This window comes from Leopardus geoffroyi, chromosome E3, assembly GCF_018350155.1.
Source record: "Leopardus geoffroyi isolate Oge1 chromosome E3, O.geoffroyi_Oge1_pat1.0, whole genome shotgun sequence".
NCBI lineage: Eukaryota > Metazoa > Chordata > Mammalia > Carnivora > Felidae > Leopardus > Leopardus geoffroyi.
Window position 1 is genome coordinate 19,847,971 of NC_059340.1, and position 21,451 is coordinate 19,869,421.

The 21,451-nt window shown below is 55.7% G+C and overlaps 1 protein-coding gene across 5 annotated transcripts in view; it reads right to left on the reverse strand.

The window, feature by feature from the left end:
- The window catches only part of LOC123589121 (katanin interacting protein), a 193,283-nt gene that overhangs the window by 16,088 nt on the left and 155,744 nt on the right, over positions 1 to 21,451 (reverse strand). For all 5 annotated transcript variants that reach the window (XM_045460776.1, XM_045460774.1, XM_045460777.1 and 2 more), the window contains 5 exons: positions 16,874 to 17,753; positions 10,030 to 10,755; positions 8,994 to 9,199; positions 7,018 to 7,096; positions 1,403 to 1,580 (listed from right to left, as the gene is read on the reverse strand). In XM_045460776.1, the coding sequence (XP_045316732.1) occupies positions 1,403 to 1,580; positions 7,018 to 7,096; positions 8,994 to 9,199; positions 10,030 to 10,755; positions 16,874 to 17,753 (2,069 nt within the window). The remainder of the gene's footprint in view (positions 1 to 1,402; positions 1,581 to 7,017; positions 7,097 to 8,993; positions 9,200 to 10,029; positions 10,756 to 16,873; positions 17,754 to 21,451) is intronic.

Below are 21,451 nucleotides of genomic sequence, written 5' to 3' on the forward strand. Positions count from 1 at the left end.
GCACCTGGGTGGCTCAGTTGGTTGTGTCCAACTTTGGCTCAGGTCATGGTCTCGTGGTTCATGAGTTTGAGCCCAAGTCAGGCTCTGTGCTGACAGCTCAGACCCGGAACCTGCTTCAGATTCTGTGTCTCCCCCTCTCTCTGCCCTTCTCCAACTCGTGCTCTGTCTCTCTCTCTCTCTCAAAAAATCAACCAATCAATCAATCAACATTTAAAAAGAAGAAAAGTGACATAACAAAGAATCTCAATGTATGGACTTTATCTGGATCCCAAACCAACCAATCACAATGGGTGCAACTTATGGGGAATCTCAGAACAACCCATCAGAATGTGTGGACCCTTACCTGGACCTCAATTCGAGAAACAAACTGTTAAAAAAGGAAGGTGAAGAGGAACTTGCTAGATACCTTACTCATTTAGGGAATCAGTGGTAATTTGAATTTTGGGGGGTGTAATGGTGGTAGTGAGATGATGTTCTTCCTAAAGTCCTTATTGGTTAGAGCTACACGCCGAAGTATTTAGAGATGAAGTGCTCTCGGGCCTGGGGTTTGGGGTAACGCAAACTGAGGCGGGGGTGGTAGGCGGGTGGGTGTGGATGGACAAGCAGGGCCGGCCGTGGGCTGATCACTCTTGCAGCAGGAGCTGGGCTCGCGGGCTCCAAGCCTGAGCATGCGGGAGTCTGATCTGCCAAGATGCAGAGTGCCGCGTGGTTCGTGAGCAGGTGCTGACAGCAGGTGTGAGGGCCGCGGTGAAGGGGTCCCTTAAGACAAAGCAGGCGGGAGTCCTCTGGGCCAGACAGGGGGTGCGGGTGTGGTGTGGCAATCCCCTCCCCGCCCTCCGGCCATGGGATTTGTTGTCCTCATGCTACTGATAAGGACACGGAGGCAGTGGAAGACAGTGGAACTTAGTGGTTAATTAAGTGCATGGATGTTGGTTTCCCCGGGGACCTCCAGAGGACTGTGCCACTCAAAACTAGTCTGGGTGGGGACGCCTGGGTGGCTCAGTCAGTTAAGCGCCCGACTCCCCGTCTCTTGATGTTGGCTCAGGTCATGATATCATGGTTCATAAGATCAAGCCCTGCATCGGGCTCTGTGCCGATGATACGGAACCTGCTCGGGATTCTCTCTTTCTCGCTCCCCCTCTCTCTCAAAATAAATAAGGAAACCTCAAAAAATACAGTACAATAAACTGGGAAGACCCACACCTCACGGGGTGGCAGGAAGGTGGAAGAGGGAACGCTATTTGATGTCTGAATCTGGAGTCTGAGAGACAGAACAGATCCCTCCAGCTCCACGTCTGAGCGTGAGCGACCCCGCCTCCCGGGGGCCGAAAGTGGTCCACTGCTCGTGGTCGGAGGGGATTGCTCTGGAAGTCGCCGCAGGCGGCTTCTTACGGACACTTACTTGTCCAGGGTCCGGGAGTCATCGGCATACTCGGGAAGGTCGTTCAGGTCCCTGGGGGAGGCGGAGATCTGGTGCAGGCTGATGGGCAGTGCCTGGCCGTCCTTGCCCACCACTTCCAGGCCTGTGAGCCCCAGGTAGTGCGGGTCCCCCCAGGAAGCAGTGAAGTTCAGCTGAAGGCCTGTAACAGGAGGAAAAGCGGCCCATGAACGCCAAACATTCCGGAGGAATGGGTCCGAGATGGGTCCAAGATGGAAAAGGGATGACCTTCAGCCCCCTGTGTTCTACCGCCTGGAAAACCCAGACTCAGATGAAAGGGCCTTCAGGGTGGGCTCTCCACCTTTCCTCTTAGTGACCCTCAGGCCTGGGACACCGCTGATGTTCTGGAAGCGTCTGCAGGATGACTGGACCAGTGTCGTGTAAACCCGCACACAGCCCTGGATCTTTTCTCCACTCATCCATCACGTTGCCTAACACCGTAGCGGGACTTCCCGCTAGAGTGATGCTTGGCCAACAGGCCTCGGCCATCTGGCTTCTACCTACTTGTCTAACCTCCTCTTACAACAGGGAGCTGGGCTCCACCCAGACTGTCCGTCACTCACATTTCCATTCCTGTCTCCTGTCACAGGGCCTTTGCACATGCTGCTATTGCTGTCTGGAACTCACATAGCCTAGTCAACGGGTGCGCATCCTTCAGATCCCAGCTCACTTCAGAAGCCCGCCTGACCCCGTCAAACCTGCATCCGCAGCCTGCCGTGTCACTGTGAATTTCCATTTCCCTGCCCTGGCCACCACTGTGATCTTGTGACCGTTTGGTAAACATCCGTTTGCCCTGCCGGAGGGTTAACTCTCGGGGTGAGCCACGACCCACGATGACACCTCCATCCTTTAGCCCCTGCCTTACCCGGGCTCCATCAGAGACCCTTTGGACGTGACCTTCTGGGGTCCTGGGGCAATACGGCCCAGGCGAGTCACCCGTTTGTCCCCATAGCTCAAATCGAACGAATCCTGACCAAGGTCAGGCCCCAACAGATATGTGGCTGGAGCTTTTCTCTCCTAACTGGTCTCCCGTTAGAGCGGGGCCAAGCCCAGTGAACTCCCTACCCTGAAGGATGTGGAGCCTCTTTTGGCGCCCTTCTGGGGAGGCCGCGTTCAGAGGGTTCACACTCTTCTGCAGCTTTGACAGGGCGCCCGCGCTGTGGTGCTGGGGGAAGGCCGCCTGGACGTCCCGTCCAGCTCAGCTCAGGTGCGGAGGCGGAAGCCCGGGGAGTCCGCAGGACACGCTGGGAAGTGGGGCCAAGCGACGCAGTCTCCCCGGAGCCCCGCTCCCTCTCCTACCCGCCTGTCGTTTCCAACATACGCGCTGTAACTCAGCCTCAGATCCCGTCTGCTCTCCGCGGTGCCGAGGCAGCCCCGGGGCATCTTGGCGGCAGACGGCAAACCCGGGTGACCTGCACGGTAACGGGCACGTCCTGGCTTCTCACAGCACCGACGGCGTGCACCGTGAGCACAGACCCTCTGCCATGAGACTTGGCTGCTCCTCCCGTGCGAAAGCGGGGGTCTATCTCTGCACGGCTCGAGTCTGGGTCATGTGACCTGCCGTGGCCAGCGGGGGCACGTAAAGCACATGCGTGCACTGGGGCTTATCCCTTGGGCGTCCTGCCGCGTGGAGGAGCCGGGCCGACCCAGTCTCCCTGCCCCTCCAGCCAACAGCCTCCCAGCTGCCGGACGTGTGAGCGAAGACGCCCGAGACCATTCGGCCGCCGGCCCATCTGCCGGCTGACCAGCAGGCCCAGGAGAGGCCGGCCGAGCCAGCCCACGGGAGGACTGCCCAGCCAGGCCACGGGATTATGAGCCCCTCACGGATAAACAGGGGTCGTGCGAAAGCCACCGAAGTCTCGGTTGGTTTGTTCCGCAGCAAAAGCTAATCGATGCGCTCCTTTGCATCGCGAGCCTGTGCTCAAATGTCATCTCCTCAGAGGGGCCTCCCCCGACCACACAAGCTCCAAAGGCGCCCCCATCACTCTCCACTTTGTTTTCTGCCACGGCACTTGCTGCCTGACCGCGTGATCTACATCTGTTTGCTTATGTGTTTTCTCGTCTGTCCCACTCGGATGCAAGCTCCCTGAGGGGAGGAGCCCTGTTGGTTGTGTTCCCTGTTGTGTCCCCAGAGCCTAGAACAGTCTCTGGAAAACAGATAAGGCCAACAGAGTTTTCTGCGTCACTTTTTAAATACCTGCAGGTAAATGAATCAGTGTAAACCCATCGACTGCCACCAAATTCACAGTTAAGGGTACATGAATATTTATTGATCATCTGCTATGTGCAAAGCCCTGTCCTTGGACTTGGGGGTCCAGGGGTCAACATCTAGCAACATCTCTCTAGAAGCTTCCGTCACAGTGAAGACAAGAAGCACGTGACAGACAGACAAATACGATGCTTCCACAGAGCTATGAGTACCGTGAGGGAAATAAGAGGGAATGACCTCTCTGAGGTAGTGACAGTGGGGCTGAGGCCCGGGGGAGGAGTGGGAGGCCGCCATTCTTCAGCATTTCTGGAAGAATATTCTAAGCTGAGAGGACAGCAAGGGCACTGGCTCTGGGACGGGAGCCAATGTGATCTGTGGTTAGGACCAAGTGATCGAGGGGGGCAGTGGAGGAAAAGGAGGTCAGAAGGTGGGGCAGGGGCTGGCTCATGTCCTGAAGTCTGGATTTTCTTCTCCCTGAGATGAGAAGCCACTGGAGGGATGGACTTGGAATTTTTTTTTTTTTTAATGTGTATTTATTCTTGAGAGACAGAGAGAGACAGAGTGCAAGCAGGGGAGGGGCAGAGAGAGAGGGAGACACAGAATCTGAAGCAGGTTCATGGCTCCGAACTGTCAGCACAGAGCCTGACGCGGGGCTTGAACTCCTGGACTGCGAGAGTATGACCCAAGCCGGGGTCAGACACTTGAGCCACCCAGGCCCACTTGTGCTCCCAAGAGGCAGTGTGCACGGAGGTGGGTTTGGATGAGGGGATCACCGTGAGACCGAAATGCCACCTGCCCCCAGGGAAACAAGACAGGGCCCCCCAGCCTCTCCCCGGACGCCCCTTGGCTTGCCTGGCACGAGGTACTACTCGGACATCTAATTTGGGGTTGCTCCAACGGCGCCCGCGCTCCTGTTTGAGCTAATACCCACGCTCCACATTCATTTTCCTCTGGTGTATCAATCAGTATTTATATAAATGGAAATTAATTTTGTTATTTCTCTCCCACATTTCAACTCTCTCAGCTACTTTCCTATTCATCGCTGCTGATATTTGCAAAACGCCCCAAATTAGTGTCATCTGCAAATTAGCAAGTCATATATCCCCTTTCAAAACATTAATAGGATTGGCCACATTTACCAACCCCAGCGCACCCCCCCACTCCCCCAGGTCACGTTATCAAAGCTCTCTCCACTTGCGCAGGCTGGCGAAGTGGGTTTAGGATTTTAGAGACAGCAGGGGAAACAAAAATGTTCGGGGAAGAGAGACTCAGAAATTGCAGGGCTCCGAAAGGGCAGAGGATGCTTGGTCAGGACGCTCTTCTCCCGACCAAGTAGAGAAGCAGGAAAATCACACTTTCCCTACAGCAAGAAGGGCTCGGAGCTCTACTCTGGGGCAAAACTCTCAGAGGCACTGAAATCACATTTCCAAGAAAGGTCAGAAGCTGGTTGGGCAGGAAGGACATTTACAGACAGCATCTTCGGGGAAATCATCAGATGAAGGGGACAGTGGCTGTTTCTGGCCAGCCTTCCTTCCTTCCTTTTCTGGCTTTGGCATTCTGACCTCTCCTAGAACACTGGGGGGCTGACCCCTCACCTCTGGCTTCAGGGATGCCCCTCTGACCCAGGCTGCACGGAGTTTTCCATCCCACACCCCGACTCCCTCCCCGCTGTGGTGAGCCCCGGTCATTGGTTTATGGATGGGCCCGTGACCCAAGCCAGGCCCAGGAGACATGATTCTGGAACGCTGTTGGACTCAATGGGAACAGAAACTTCTGTCTGCCGGGCAGAACGGGAACGTAAAGCCAGAGCTTCCAGAAGCTCTTGGGTGGCCAGGGTCTGAATGGGAGAAAGACAAGAGAGAGTGAGACAGAGCAGAGAGCGGGAGGGAGACACCTAGGCTAGATGAGGTCATTCGCACACTTGAATCCGGCTGTGCGGACGGAATGAGAACTGAGGGTTCAGTGAGATGACACAGGAAAGCCTCAGCATGGCGCCCGAACAGGGGACAAAACCAAGCCCCAAACCAGGCTCTCGCCTGCACTAGGTTGGTTCGAAAAAATCCTCTGCTGTCAGTTGAGAGAGTGTTCTGGAATGTAAGGATCTGCGGGGATTCAAAGGGAGGCATCTTCCCCTTCTAAGAGGAATTCGTCTTTGTGCAGTGAGGGGGGGAGAGCTGGCTCTCGCTCGGCACGTGGGCAGGCTTCTGGGGGGGGGGAGCTGGGTGTGGCAGCAATGCCCTGAGAAGGGGGCGCTGAGGATGCAGTGGGGGCACAGCCGGGTCCAGCCCAGGACCGCAGGGCTCATTCCTCCAGCGGAGGGAAGAGCTGACGGCTCACAGCTGAGTCCTCCCACACGCACTGCCCTGGGCCTTGCCGCTCCCCATGTGTCCTGACACCCGTAGATACGGGTGTATGAGGCCTGGTCCCCTCACTCAATGCAGGACAAGTCCAACGGGACTTCGCGGCTCCACAGCTCCCCGTGCAGCTGGCAGAGGCCCCGAGGTGACGGCATGAGGCCCGGCCCCTCCCTCTGCCTGTCCTGCTCGCTGCCCTCCCTCAAGAGGGAGTCCAGCTGGTGTGGCTGCAAAGGACTGAGCGCCAGGGCCTCCTTCATGTGGGACAGGGAATGGGACAGGGGGGAGATTGCTCAGCCAGGACCTTGGGCCTGAAGATTCCCCAGGACGCAGCAGAGGTGCTGGTGGGACGCACACAGAGTAAGGGAGGAACTGGCTGGAAGGGTGAGTGGGAAAAGAAGAGGGAACAGACACAGTGAAGCCCCGATGGGGTTTGCTCAGAGGCCACAAACTGGCACCGCGCTGGCTGGATATACAACAGGCGTTCCGTTTGGCTCATGCGGTATTTACAAACAGCATAAAATTAGTCCACCAACGCTTAAAAAGTCTGGAGACTTCACATAAAAATCCAGACTTCTCAGAAGACCTGGGACCCTGGGCCAGGATTCCTGCCACTCCCGCCCCACCTGGAGCAGGGAGGATGCAGATTTCCTTTGTGCATGAGTTTGAAGGGACAGCCCAAACCACCGGACGATAGATGCCTTGCGTCTCTTCTCGCTCTTACGTCTGCTTGGCCTATGCTTTCTGGGCTCCCGCTGCAGCCTCCTGGGTCAGGGCCACAACTAACACATAAGGTGTCTGCATGCAAGATGCAAAAGTGCGCTTCCGGAAAAGGCCAACTGCAGACAGGTACCCCCTTCTGTGAAATGATGTGGCTCCATCCATGGCTTGGCCTCTCTGTGCAGTGTACAACCTGCCCAACCGTCTAGGGAATCCCTGCCCCAAGTGGCCATGACTGTCCCGAACCCCTGACAGTCCTCCTTCCACCGGACATCGTCCCAAGAGAGGATACTCACAGATCCCATGGTAGATGCCTGGCTCTGGGGTGGTTACTTCAGGGACAGGCGAACTGAGTGGTGGCTCCAGCTCCGGGACCTACACACGGGTTGGGGGAGAAGCAGAGAGGAAGAAGGTGATTTTGTGATACCCGCACAGCTGGCTAGCCATTTTCCCAGATACTGCTGTCCACGGGGATCTGTGTCTTTTCTTGCATTTTCTACCATTGTAGAAGCTCTGTGACTGGTAACATGGGCAGCCGTCATGTGTCTGAGTCCTCACGAGCAGCTCTTTCCGGTTGGGGAGGAGTCTGACGCCACTAGCTAAAGTGATCAGATTTTCTGGAATAGGGAAGGACCCAATAAATGTTTAACCTAGGGTGCTGGAGGGAGGAGGGGGAGAGGAGGATCAGGAGGGAGGGATGAAGAGAAGGAGAGTGAAAAATTTCAACCACAGAGAGTGGTTCTCAGCCTCGGGGCCTGGGCATCTCATTTTAAAAATGGGTATTTATTTATTTGGAGAGAGTGAGCATGCGCGTGTGCGAGCCAGGGGAGGGGCAGAGAGAGAATCCCAAGCAGGCTCAGCATGGAGCCCAGGAACAACCTACTGGATCCTTCGGCCCAGCTCCTAGACAGAGCCTCTTCAGGCCCTTTCCCGCCTGGCTGTGGGGAGGAGAGTGGGGAGGGTGGCCCGCCAGGAGCGTCTATGACACCGAGTAGCTTCGGGTCACCAGGGAAGGTCGCTGCCCTGTTCTCCACCCTCCCTGAGCCTCCTGGGACGGCTCATAGGAGGTTTGAAAGCTTTTCCACTTAGTTGCCAATAGGTTTTAATTGGGGCAGTTTACATAAAAACCCAGGTTTCTGGCTTTTCTTGAAAAAAAAAAAAAATCAGGACAATTATCAAGATGAACTAGCAACTCCTGTCTCCTCCTGACCTTGCCAGGCCCCGCCTTCTGTCCTCTGGATTCCAGCGGACCCCTCTCCTCTCCCCCACCCTCTGTAACCATCTCCTTTTCCCCTTAGGGCCTCAAGAACATCCCTGGGGACGCAGGTTCTTTTGATTGCTGGTCCTTCACTTGGACTGACCCTTTCCCTGAAGGTCGTCTTTCATTTCTGAAAAAATTGGTTTATGAGTTTAAAACACATACTCTGGAGTTACGTCTGGGTGGCTCAGTCGGTTAAGCGTCGGCTCAGGTCAGGATCTTGCAGGCTGTGAGGTCGAGCCCTGCGTCTGGCTCTGTGCTGACAGCTCAGACCCTGGAGCCTGCTTCAGATTCTGTGTCTCCCGCTCTCTCTGCCCCTCCTCTGCGTTCCCTCTGTGTCTCTGTCACTATCTCTCTCAAACATAAATAAACATTAAAAAAAAAAAAAAGCCTTAAAAAAAACCCAACACAGACTTTGGAGTCATACATTCAAGTTCAAGCCTGGGTACTCTCCTGCTGTGTGCCCTTGGGCAACTCACTTAACCTGTGTGAGCCTTGGTTTCTTACATGGGGGTTTTAATGGTCTCTACCTGGTTAAGCATAGTATACACAGCGCTCCACAAGATCACTCTACGTGTGTGGGAAACAATCGCTGGGATTATCATTATTTTAATTCTAAGTCTGCCCATTAAGAGCGTTTCTAGTCCTTTCCGTCAAAAACAACAGTGAGTGATCAAAACACAACCCAAAGCAAAAATTCCCCTGAGACTGCCAACCTCTAAATTACAGAGACGACGCAGGACCGCTTTCTCCTAGCTTTGATTAAAATTTGAATACTTTCTTCACTCTGGTTTCAAAAAAAATAAAAAAATAAAAAATAATTAGAAAATGAAATATGACATACAGGGCCAAAAAATGAAGTAGAAAAATGGGAAATGTCAAAACAGTAGCACCAGCAGCTTAAAGGCTATCTATCTTCATTCTTCCTGTTATACCCGGAGTTGGGAGAAGAAATCCCTCTGGGGGTGCCCTCTGCCCCTACCCGCACCCCCCCCCCCCCCCCGCCAGTCCTACCCGATCCTCAGCCCATGAGCCGGCCTGGGTGTAGGGTCTCTCCTCCCCGTCGCTGTCGGCGGTGCTCGGCCTCCTCAGCGTCTCCCCACTCTGCAGGCTGCAGGGACCCTCCACGTCCACGTCAAATGTCTCATCAGAACAGAATATGGCCTCCAGAATGTCATCGTCGGTCGTGAATAAGATGGTGTCTCCAAAGTGCTCTGGGGCTGGATGGGTCACAAGGAAGACAGAAGAGTCAACTCACCCCAAATCCAAATAGCTGGTAGACCGGGAACCCAAACCCATCAACCTTTGTGCTAGAAAATCCCAAACCACCCACCGTCCCCGATTTGTGTAAGCAAACCTCATTATTTATTATTCACCCACCGCAAATGGGATTCCCGTGGCCTAGATCAATGAAGGCATCTAATCTAAGGAGGGTCATGGTGATCGGTCCTGAAGTAGGTAATGTTTTTAGGTGTGGGCGAGGCATCCTGGCAGGATGCTGTTGGGAACCCCACCCAGATCCCTGCCGATCCTTTTTTGGGGGGCTGGAGGCTTGCCTGGAAGGGCGTGGGAGTGACACCCCCAAACCGGGGAGCCTGCAGGGTTCCAAAGCTCTTCTGCTTTGCTTTCGGGAAGGACGGACTTTGCAGTTTAAGCTCCAGAGCTCTCTCTGGGATCGGGCTGAGGCTGGGCTTCTCCCAAATCGTATCCTTGCCTGGCTTCCCCTCATTCCTATCCTGTCTCTCTCCTTGGACCACAGGCTCTCCTGGGAGCACCCCCTCAATAAGTCGCTTGCAGGAGAACTCCCCCTTCTCCGACTGAGGCTCTAGGGAAGCTGAGTGGGGCCAGCGCCCAGGGGAGGCGTTTAAATGAGGTCAGCTCACCCGTGCACCCCCGCACACCCCCATGCTGCAAAAGGGGAGGAGTGGGCCAGGCCTAGGAAGAGGAGAGACCCATCTGTCACTGGCGAGCCAGGGTCTTTAGTGTTTCCTCAGAGCCTCAGCGGGTGGCAGGTAGAGGCTTCCAGAACATTCTTACAGACATACTGTACCTCCTGTCAGGGTCCCCGAGGCCTTGGCGATTTCTCCTTTGAAGATGCACTGCGAGTCTAACAGCATGGTGATGTCCTTCACGCCACGGAAGGAGTGTATCCGAGATTTATTGTAGTTCCAGATCCGGATCAGGGCGACCTGGCAAGGGTGCACGAAGTCTACGGAGATGGTGTGGGGCTTGCCCAGTGTGAAAGGGGCCAGCCAGACGTGCATGTCGTCCTGGGTCCTGTTCACCCCGTCGACGAGGTTGGTGACCACGCGGGGGTCTTTCCCGTAGGCCGGTAAAATATTGATGTCGGGGGGCTCGGCTTGAATGTTCGCGATCTGCACCGGCTCCCCCTTGGAACTGAATATTTCTATTCCGTTAAGGCCGACATAGTGCCTGTCCCCCCACGTCGACTTGATGTCGATGACCAGGCGCTGTCCGTAAGGCAAGACGGGGATTTCAAAGTCACTCGCGTCGTCCGTCTCTACGGGACTGTCTTCCCGGCCTCTCCTTGGCCCCAGCTTCTCCTCCTTCCACGGGGGCGGCTGCTCGCCATGCCGGCTGGCCTTCTGCTGCTGCAGGAACTCGTCCAGGATGTCCCCCTGCGGCTCCATGTTGGAGATACGTCCCCGGTGGGAGCGGTCAAAGGCACTGAGGGAGTCCCAGGACTCATGCAGCGTGTGTTCCTGCTCACTGCACCACCGGGGTCGTGGCGGCGTCTCGGTGGACCGGGCGTCTTCTGGAAGAACACAGGAGGGTGAAGCCCCATTAGTGCCCTGTGTGCAAGCAGGGACCTTTACAGGCTGTCTCACCCAGGGGCTCTCGGCCAGGTGGGGTCGCCCTTGGGGGGGGGGCATTCTAGAGATCAGTGGGGTGGCTCTTGGGGTCTCAATGCCTAGAGGCCCTGCTGGCCTTTGATGGGTGGGACCGGGATGTTAGTATCCTGCCCTGTGCAGGACAGTCGGGGCCTCCTGTCACATGCCACATTCAGGTTGGTAAAAAATTGACGATGGTTACTCAAGTCTAGAATCTGGCTGTTTTACAAAAAGCAAAGTATTTTTCAATATACTTTGAATTTTTTTTTCTTAAGTTTATTTATTTTGAGAGACAGAGAAAGAGAGAGAGAGCATGTGCACAAGCAGGGGAGAGGCAGAGAGACAAGGAGAGAGAGAGAAGCCCAAGCAGGCTCTGCCCCATCGGCACAGAGCCCCACGCGGGGCTCGAACTCACAAACCACAAGACCATGCCCTGAGCCGAAACCAAGAGTCGGATGCTTCACCAACTGAGCCACCCAGGCCTCCCGATAAGACGCTTTGAATTTCCTAAGGCAACTGCCATGCAAATCGAGGGAAGACACTCTGTTGTGTGACAACCTTTGCTGGAAATCATCCGGCGTGTCAGACACTCACAGGACGGGCGGGGGTCACGCCACCGCCAGTCGCGCCTGAGTCAGCAGCCAGGGGGTCTGCTCTGAGCCTGTCACGTCACGTGACTTGGACAGCGTCTTCAAAGGCTGCCTAACGGCAGGTGGAACACTCGTGAAAGAACGCCGAGTGGGAAAAAGCCAGACCCGCGACTGTCAGATGCAGCAGATCCTAGCACGGGCGGTGCGCGCCAACGTGTTACCACGATCCTTTCTGGGACGGGAGTAGGAAGGGCTTTTAGCTTCTTTGTCACCTGATCTTCCGAGTTCCCTGGATGTGTTATTTTTATAACCGGGAGAAGGTGCTATAGAAACTGCCAACAACACAGGTATGTTACAAGCAAGGAATTGACTTCTGTGCGTGGCTAGGTTGGCTTCCAGATCGGAAGCCCGCGTCCCCAGCACACGGAGAACACAGTCGGGCCCTCAGAGGCACGCTCCGAAGGCTGCACTCTCCTCCTCGAGGAACAGAAAGGGCCCAGCGTGCGCACCAAGCAGCGGCCCTGCCCTCGCGGCCACGCCACGGCTAACTGTCGTGTAAGGGTGTCATTCTGGAAAAACAGCAGCTGACACTGACGTTCTGTTTTTTCTCCTTTCATATCGGACGGTGCCCTGCACTCCATTTTCTGCCTGTCTCCTAGGGGGCCCGGCTCCATCGATTATCCCCTCTCTCCAGAACCCTCAATCATCTCTTCCCCACTGGCACCTTGCCCTCTCTCCGCCTGCAGAGGCGCATAAATCTCTCCCACCTGAGAGAAAAAGGAAGCCAGACCTGATCTCATGACTTCCTCCAACCGCCCCCCCCTATTTTCTCCTTCCCTTTGCTGCGGCCACTGTGTTCTTTCTCCCTCAAGCCCTGCAAGCTGGGGCCTCTTTGTGGAGTTGCTGTTGGGCTCACCCAAACCCGGCTTGCCCTTCTCCTGGTTTTCCTTTGGGGATCACCCCGCCTTCAGACCATCCAGATGAGGCAAATCCTGACGGTGCCCTTCTAGGCTGGGAAGGGAACTATGGAGAGAGGGGGGCTCACTTTGAAGTGGCTCTCCTCTGGGGCACCTGGGTGGCTCAGTCGGTTGAGCGTCCGACTTTGGCTCAGGTCATGATCTCGCGGTCTGTGAGATCGAGCCCCGCGTGGGGCTCTGTGCTGGCAGCTCGGAGCCTGGAGCCGGCTTCGGATTCCGTGTCTCCCTCTCTCTCTGCCCCTCCCCCGCCCATGCTCTGTCTCTCTCTCAAAAATAAAATAAACATTAAAAAAAAATTTTAAGTGGCTCCCGTCTGCTGCAGGATATCGGACATGAGCGTGCAGTGCCTCTGGCCAGCTTGCTGCGCTGTGGGGGGGGGGGGGGGGGGGCTGCCTGACAACGAAGCCAACACCGGGGACGTGAGCCAGGAGATGGAGAGCCCCAATGACATCCTCTGAGCCCCTGGATCCAGCCATGCCTGAAGCCAAGCCCCTGGTGGCTTTCTGTCCCTTGCCTCCATAGGAGTCCTATAATTCCCACGACCCTCCCCTGCGCTGACTTTCTGCATGTACACGATGACTCCGTGTACTCGATCTCTCCTCAGTCCTCATGCCCCACATCCCAGGCACAGCTCCTCCACTTGGTGGTCCCTCCTCGCCCGCTCAGGAGCATTGGCACTTCCGGGCTCTCCACTGCTGTTTCTGCTGCTGCTGCTGCTGTCAGCCTCCCCACGCCCTTGCCCTGCCCCAGGCCTCGGCCCCCTCGGGTCCTCCTCTCTGGCCTCACCCAGCCAGCTCCTGGCTGCCAGGCAGGCACTGCTCCATTTTCTCCATCAAGTTCTGGCTTGTCTCCCCCGGCCACCACCGCCCAGTTCCAAAGACCCCTCGGAAGGCCGAGACATGTCCATTCTGTCACTCCAAACTCCGTGTGCCTCAAAGGGAATTTGTCACCAAACCCTCCAACTGCCACCGTCTCTACCGTGCTGGGAAGCATCTGACTCCTCGCCATGCCGCCACGCCTCATACCTTCCTCCCTGATGATCAGCTCCACCGAGCCGGCCTTTCTGTTCCATGGACACCCCAAGTCTCTTCCTGCGTATCCTTGCAGTGTCCTCTCCCAGGAATGCTCTTCTCCCGCATCCCCACGTGCCTGCCCATCTTGTCCCCACCTCCTCCTTTGTCCCGTTCCCCGGGTGTGTCCCATAGACCTTGGTGCACGTAAGTGCTCAGTTCATGTTTGCCAGCACAGGGACAGCTGGCTGGTGTCACCGTCATGCAACCCCTGGGTTCAGGCCCGGAGCCGAGGGACCCCCCCCCCCTCCGCCCCCGGCTTCCACCTGTCAGCTCTCCTGCACCTGTCCTCTCCCCTCCTCATCTGCCATCAAAAAAGACCCTAGGAGTTTCTTCCTTCTTTTCCTCCAGGCGCGAGGCTTAACATCTGGCAGAAGGAACTTCCCATATGGATCGTCATGACATCAGTTTATTGTGATTTGATTTCCACTGACTGAAATGAATGGCCTGGGGGTTGGTCTGCAAGTGCGCGGAGGAGAGAGAACGCACGTCATGTGTCAGGGCCTCGCCGGTGTTTCTCGGCCTGGGTGGCCAAGAAAGGCAGGACTCTGCCCTCACTCTGCGTCTGCGCTCCCGACTTAACTCTCCTCGAGATGTACGCTCTGGGTTTCGAACGCAGAGACGTGCAGGCCTTCACCTGGACCTCTCGGATGTGACAGCAGCCTGGCCCACGTTTCCCTCTGTCTGGAGAACACACGATCCGCGCTTTGTCGTTGTCAACCTCCCCGCCCACAGCCCCGAACGGACACCACAAAGCTGCTGCTGCTTTCACGTGCAGTCGACACAGTCTTGGGGGGCGGGGGGGGGGGTACCCGTATGAGATGGCGGATTTAAGGTTTAAAACTACGTCTTGGCGGAGGGACGTAAACATGGAACGCGGAGTTCTAAACCCGAGCTGAGGAAAATCAACGGCACCACCGTGGGGTATGCGCTGATTGTTACTAAAACGGGAAATGAAAAGGAACGTAGACACCGCAGAGCCACGCGTGTTCAAGGTGAACAGCCTCCAGCCACGGCCGATTGGGCCAAGAGTGGTCACCTGACCCAAGTCGACCAATCAGCGGCTCCCGTGAGACTTTGGGAGCGACAGGCGGAAACCGTCGCTCCCCGGCGGTGAGGCCGTTGCCCACCCCCAGGAAAGAGCAGGGGCAGCTGACCTCATGAGGAAGAGTGAGGGAACGTGGCAGAGGCAGGGCCCGGCAGCCCCGGGGAGTCACGGCCACGTCTCCTGGGTGCACGCCGGCTTTCCGGAGGGTCAGTGCTCCCACCGGGCAGATGTGATTTCGTGCCCCCATAGCCAATGGACCCCTGATGCGGACCCTTCCAAGATGTGGATGCCATTATAATGAGAGGCCCTGTCAGACAAAAGGATTTCCAAGCTCTGTCTTTCGGTGACACCATGACTCCAGTCCCAGGGAAGAACTCGGGCGGTCATCCATCCTACAAGGCTCTGCCTTGCGCCTTTCCTGAAGGGCACGGCTGTGGGATTTGGCTCTACATAACGGGTAATTTAAAATTTCTAAGCAACTTTCCTTTTTAGCATGACTGGCTCAACAAGCATTAAATCTCAAGGGCCCGGTTCTTAATGTGTCATTGAGCCAAGCAGTGAAATGCCTGGAAAGAGATTAAAATGAGAGAAGGATCTTCTGAACGTGGACAAGTCAGAATAACACCCGTCACCTCGGAGCTCCCAGAGGTCGTGCGGGGTCTGTCTTACCAGGAAGGCTCCGCAGTGCCCGGCTCTCCCCGGCCGGGGGCGCTGTGGAGGCGGGGCACCAAAGGGGTGGTAGTTTGAGGCACGGATGCGGGAGCAGGCTGGCCTGGGTTCAAATCCCGCTCTAACCCTCCCTGGCTGCGTGACCTGAGGAGAGTTACCTAAACCTCACATTTTCTTTATCTGTAAAATGGGGCTGGCGTGAGGAGAAAATGAGGATCATTTGAGTAACGTGCCTGGACGAGAGCCCAGCTTAACACACACACACACACACACACACACGTCAGGCATCCAGCCACAGCAGTTCCCCTCCCCCACTGCAGAGGACCCACCATGTGTCAGGCCCCCGGGGCCCCTGACACAGATGAGACACAGCCCCTATCCTTAAAGAGCACCCCCACGTCTGCTCTGCTCTCCTCCCTGACACCCAGTCTCAGGGTTAACTCCAGGTGGGGGTGGGGGGTGGGGGAGGAGCTCTGGGAGAAGGGAGCCCTTTGCCCACATGGAAAGGCACCTTGAGTCCGAGGGACCTGCCTGGGTGCCCCAGGTGACATCGGGGGTCTGAAAGAGGCCACCGATTCTCTGCATGTCTGAGTGTAGACGTGGGCTGAATGCAGACCTTTGGGGTGTTGTTGTTGTTGTTGTTGTTTAAGTGTATTTGAGAGAGCGAGTGGAGGAGGGACAGAGAGAGAGGAAGAGAGAGAATCCCAGAGACTCAATCCCACGAACCATGAGATGGTGACCTGAGCTGAAAGCAAGAGTCCAAAGCTGAACTGACAGAGCCACCCAGGGGCCCCGGGGTCTGTCTTCTGGACAGTAATAACAGACATGCCGACCTGATTCGCTAGGAAATAGATTCCCTGGCTTTGCACACAGATACACCAGGAGGCAGAATCCCGGGGCGGGGGGGGGGGGGGGGGGGTGACGGTGATGAAGAGCAACAGCTCACACCTTCCGGGTGCTTTTTTGTGCCCGACGCTGCACACGTATGACCTCATTGTATCCTCCCACGGGGATGGGTGTTACTGGTGCCATTTTACAGATGAGGACACTGAGGCCCAGAAAGTGGACATGCCAGGCTCTGTAAGTCCCAGCCCAGAGATACCAGAGCTCAAAGTCGCAGTGGCTGGATTCAAATGGATCGACTCGTAGCTGCTATGCTGCCCGCCTTCCCAGTAGCCAGATCTGAGTGCAAATAGTCAGAAACCCAGTCTTCGGCACCCTCCTTTCAGGCTGCTCACGTATAATCTACTGCAAAGTTGACAAAACAGGTGAGTCCTCCCAGGAGATTTTTTTTTTTTTTTTGACCCACCTAGTGGTTTAAAAATAATATCAATCAGTTGCCAATGTTGAAAAATAATATTGTACGTCTCTGATTTCTCTTCACAAAAGGAGAAAGGAGGGGCGCCTGGGTGGCTCAGTCGGTTGAGCGTCCGACTTCGGCTCAGGTCATGATCTCGCGGTCCGTGAGTTCGAGCCCCGGGTCGGGCTCTGTGCGGACAGCTCGGAGCCTGAAGCCTGCTTCCGGTTCTGTCTCTCAATCTCTCTCTCTCTCTCTCTCTCTCTCTCTCTCTCTCTGTCCCTCCAAACCCCCTTGCTTTGCAGATGAGGAGGCCCTTATCTGGGGTCCATGGAGCAAAATGGTATCATGGGGACAATGGCACGCGGGTCAGACCGCTTCTCGAGCTTACCTCTGCTGGTTGGCTGGCCATCACTGTGACCGCTGCTGAGGGCGTCCTTCCTCGGGCCCCTCCTCCCACTAGCAGGGCGCTCTCTGTTGGAGGGCTGGTTAAAGATGTCAAAGTCGTCACAGACGTTGGGGGTCACCTTCTGGGCTCTCTCCCCAGCGATGACATTCCAGCTGCTTGCTCGCCCTTGCTCACGCCTGGGGCCTTTATCCCCGATCTCAGCCTCTCTAGGACCCTCACCCCTGGCGCCAATGACGTCATCAGACGGAAGCCCGCCTTCCCGGTCCAGTGGCTTCTCGGGACTCAGCCACAGGGGTTTTGGCTTCCTGCCTCCCTGCTTCCTGCCCTTCCCCGCGGCAGAAGGTTGCAACCAGGAGGGAGTTTTTGCTGGTGGCTCGGAGACTTTTCTGCCCGTGAGGTTTTCCAGCTGTTGGATCAGAGAGGGCTCTGGGTCCAGGGCAGGGCATTCCGCAGCCGGGCGGAGGGGAGGGGGACGGGGCACGCCACCCATCGAGGCCGGCATCGGGGCTGGGGCTGCTAATAAGCTCGTGTCTTCGTTTAACTTGGACGAATTGTCTTTCGTGCAATTGGGAGGATTCATCTTTTCGCCAAATAACTTTCCTTGGGAAGAAACCTTCACATCTACCGCTGCTCCAGCTGGCTGTGAGTGGGCCCCATCTGTGCCAGCCATCTTGCAGGCATCTCCACCTTCTCCCGAGGGGGCACCCACGGTCCTCTCCATTCTTTCCTCCTTCTTGTTTTTCTGGCCAACCAGGACGCTCAGGTCAGCTGGGCCCTCTCCACCTCCTTTGTCTAACGTGCCATCAAAGATGAGCTTTTTATTGACATAAAGCTTCATGTGCTTGGCACCAATGTCAAGATCCTGAAAACACAAAATTTAACAAAATGAAGCTGTGTGGCTCCAGGCTGACGTATCACATTTTGGAAGCGGAAGATCAAAAAGAAAAATGTGGAATGCTGGAAACGCAAGCTTTAAAAAAACCATAGCACCGGGGATGTTAAATAAGGCTGGTGTCATTTCTGTGTGAACTGTTACATACTTTATAAATCAAAGGACTTTCACAAAGAGACGGCCCCAAATGCTGCCTTCTCACCACTGCTCCCTGCTGGGACATTGGTAATAGCCTGCTAATTGGTCTCCCTGCTTCCTGTCTCTTGCTGCCTTCAACCTCAACTTCACATTGCCAGAGTTCGTTCTCTACAAGAGCAGGTCTGGCCCAGTCACTCCCCTTTCCAAAATTGTTCTTGTTTTTCACTGCCTGTTCTTCACTCCCTGTTCCTGGGACCTCTGTGTCAGGAAAGCCTGATGTGCACAGGAAATGCAGAGCCCCTGGTTCCACAGATATCATTTCAGGTGCCCTGAAAGCAGAGCCTGAGACAAGGGTTGAGTACAGGTTGCTTATGTGAAAGCTGTTCCCAAGAGGGAGTTGGGAGAGTAAGATAGGGCAGGAGAAAACCCCCCAGTGTTTTTCTGAGCCGGTCCCGGCTGTTATGCACACGGTGTTCCACTCCACTGGGGCCCTCAGAGAAACCCACAGAACACAACTCAGAAGTATCCCCCCCAAGGCGGGAGGCTGGGATGTTTGTCCACTGACCCCCTTCCCCGCTGTTGAAGGCTGCCCCTGGGGGCACTGACTCCCCACCACACAAACTGAGGCCACTGGGGCTTTGGGATCAGACCCTGAGCAGAAAGGCCGAGAGATCTGGGAGCACTGGAGGCGGTGCCTTGTCAGCATGCCCGGGGACCGTCCCACCTCAGCTGCTATCGGAAGGCGGGGGGGCAAGGGGATGTGGTGTGGTGCTGTGCCGGTAACACGTTCTCCGGACGATTCCTTGGAAGGTGGAGAAGCTCAGGCCGATGGGATGAATTCCGAATGCCTCGGCATGACACACGTACAGTAACCTTCACAGAAGGATCCCTGGCTTAGCCTTCCCGTCTCCTCCCCACGACACTCATGCCCTGCCTCATGCAGGTATTTAATGTTCCTTTGTTCATGCTTAAAACATAATCACACCTCCTCCTGCTACCGCCCCGACTGTCCATTCCTCTTTACAGCAAAACTCTTCCTTTACAAACAGCTTTACGGGGTGCCTCGCTGGCTGAGTCCGTGAAGCGTCTGACTCTGTTTCAGCTCAGGTCACGATCTCGCGGTTCACGAGTTTGAGCCCAGCACCAAGCCCTGCGCTGACAGCGCGAAGCCTGCGTGGGATTCTCCTCTCTGCCCCTCCTCTGCTCTCTCGCTCTCTCTCTCAAAATAAATTTTAAGAAGAAAATTTAAAAACAGCTTTATGAGGGAATACATACTTCATACAGTAAACCATGCGTGTTTAAAGCATACAGCTTGGTAAGCTTTAACACCTGTATATGCTGAGTATCAGCTCTGCAGTCAAGCTAAGGAACACATCCATCACCCCCAAATTTCCTTGTACCCCTTTGGAATCCTACCCTCCCCGCTTCCCCTCACCCCCAGGCCGCCAACCGTCAGCTTTCTGTCACTGCAGATTACTTTGCATTTTTCTAGAATTTTCGTATAAAAGGAGTCCTGCACTATTTGGGCTGACTTCTCTGACACAGCATAACTGAGGTTCCCTGTGTTGTGTGAATTAGTAGTTTTATTCCTTTTAATTGCTGAGGAGTGGTCCGCTGCAGGGATGCCCCACAATGTGTTCAGTTCTGAGGGTCACTGTCATGGCTGTGCCTCCCCGCCTTCCCTCTTGGCCTCTGCCTCCACCTCTACGTGGTCCCCTGCTTGGCAAGGGCACCAATCGCTGGGGACGGGTGAAGCCTCCTTGTTAGTCTGGGACAACTGGGATTTCCTCCTGTTGTCCCGGTGCCATCACTCATAAAGTCCACTTTCCACCCTCTGAAGTGTCCCAGTTCGGACAGTAAATTGAAGGGTCCGGCAGGCTGCCAGATCCCCTGGGAGATGTGCGGTCCTCAGTTGGGGCGACGGCTGACTCCCCTTCGGTAGATTTCCTTACCAGGCTCCTGGGCCCTGCGCTCCCCTGGTCTCTCCCCTGCTTCCAGCTCTCACCGCTGCAGCCCCAGGCTCCTTGTTGATCCTCCTCTTCGGCTGCCCCAGGGCTCAATCCTAGGCCTCCGGATTCCTCTGCACCCTTTCACTAGGTGGTCTCATCCAAGCCCATGGCCCTAAATACCATCATCGCGTTGATGACTCCCGATTATTTCATTTACGTTATTTTTGTTTTTTGACTCCTGATTATTTTAATCTCCAACCCTGAACTCTCCAGCAAGCCAAGTGACCGCATGACCTCTCTTCTGGGATATCCAACAGGTGTCCCAACCTTAACATGCCCCAAACAGAGTCCTTTCTTTTCTTTTGGAGAGCGAGTGCACAAGTAGGGGGTGGGGGGAGGAGCAGAGGGAGAGAGACAGAGAATCTCACGAGGGTTCCACGCTCAGTGTGGAGCCCGATGCAGGGCTCGATCCCACAACCCCGGGATCACGACCTCAGCTGAAATCAGGAGTCGGATGCTCAACCAACGGAGCCAGCCAGGCGCCCCTGCCCCCTAAAGAATTCTTGATTCCCTCTTCCCAAACCTGGTCTTCGCCCATCTTAAAAACGGTCAGGGGATGCCTGAACCTCGGAGTCCTGATTCCTCTCGTTCCCCCAGGGTCCCCCAGAGTTCCCCAGGGGCTCCCTCCAAAACCCCTCCTGAATCTCGGCCTTCTCGTCTCTGAATGTACTGCTGCCCCCCAGCCCATGTGGCCGTCATCCTCCCCGAGACAATGACCACAGCCTCCTACCTGGCCTCTGCTTCCTCTCTGCTGTGCCCGTGCCCCCCACAACACAAACACACTTGATTGTCTACACAGCAGCCAGGGTTTGTTTTGTTTTGTTTTGTTTTTAAGTAACTTAATAGGTCATGGCAACCCCCTGCTTAAAACCCCCTAGCAATTTTCCACTACACGGAGAATAAACTCCAGTGCCCTTCAGGGGCCGACGAGGCCTATGTGATCTGGCCCCTGCGGACCTCTGCCCCGGCTCCTATCACATTCTTCCTCCTCCCTCCACTCCCAACATACAGGTCTGATGGCTGCTCCGTCATCCCGCAGGGCTCACGGCCACCTCGGGACCTGTGGGCTGGGCTGGAGCAGTCTCGTCCAAGATACCTGCAAGGTGGACTCTTCCTTGTCCCCAGAGAGATCTTCCTGCCCCTCTCTCGAGCCCTCACCCCATCCGGCCCCCTGTCTCTCCCATCGCCCTGGTTGATTTCTTTCCTGTCTCTGAAATGGTCATGTTTATCAGCTCTTTAGCTTAGCTACGGTCTCCCCCGCTCAGACTCCAGCCCCAAGACAGCGGAGGCCCTGCCAATCCCATCCCAGGGCCCAGCAGGTACCTGGCGCACGGCTGGCACTCAACACTGACTTTGGAACTAAAAGTGCCCAAACGCAGGTACTTTTCTCCAGGATGGCACTGTTCTCTGACGACGTTCTGAGAACAAATCTGATCGGAGAAAAACGGCGGCCTGTTGTTTCACTGCTGGATCATTTTCCACCTCGCTTTGGCTTCTGATCTGCTTTTGAGGTACGGGATC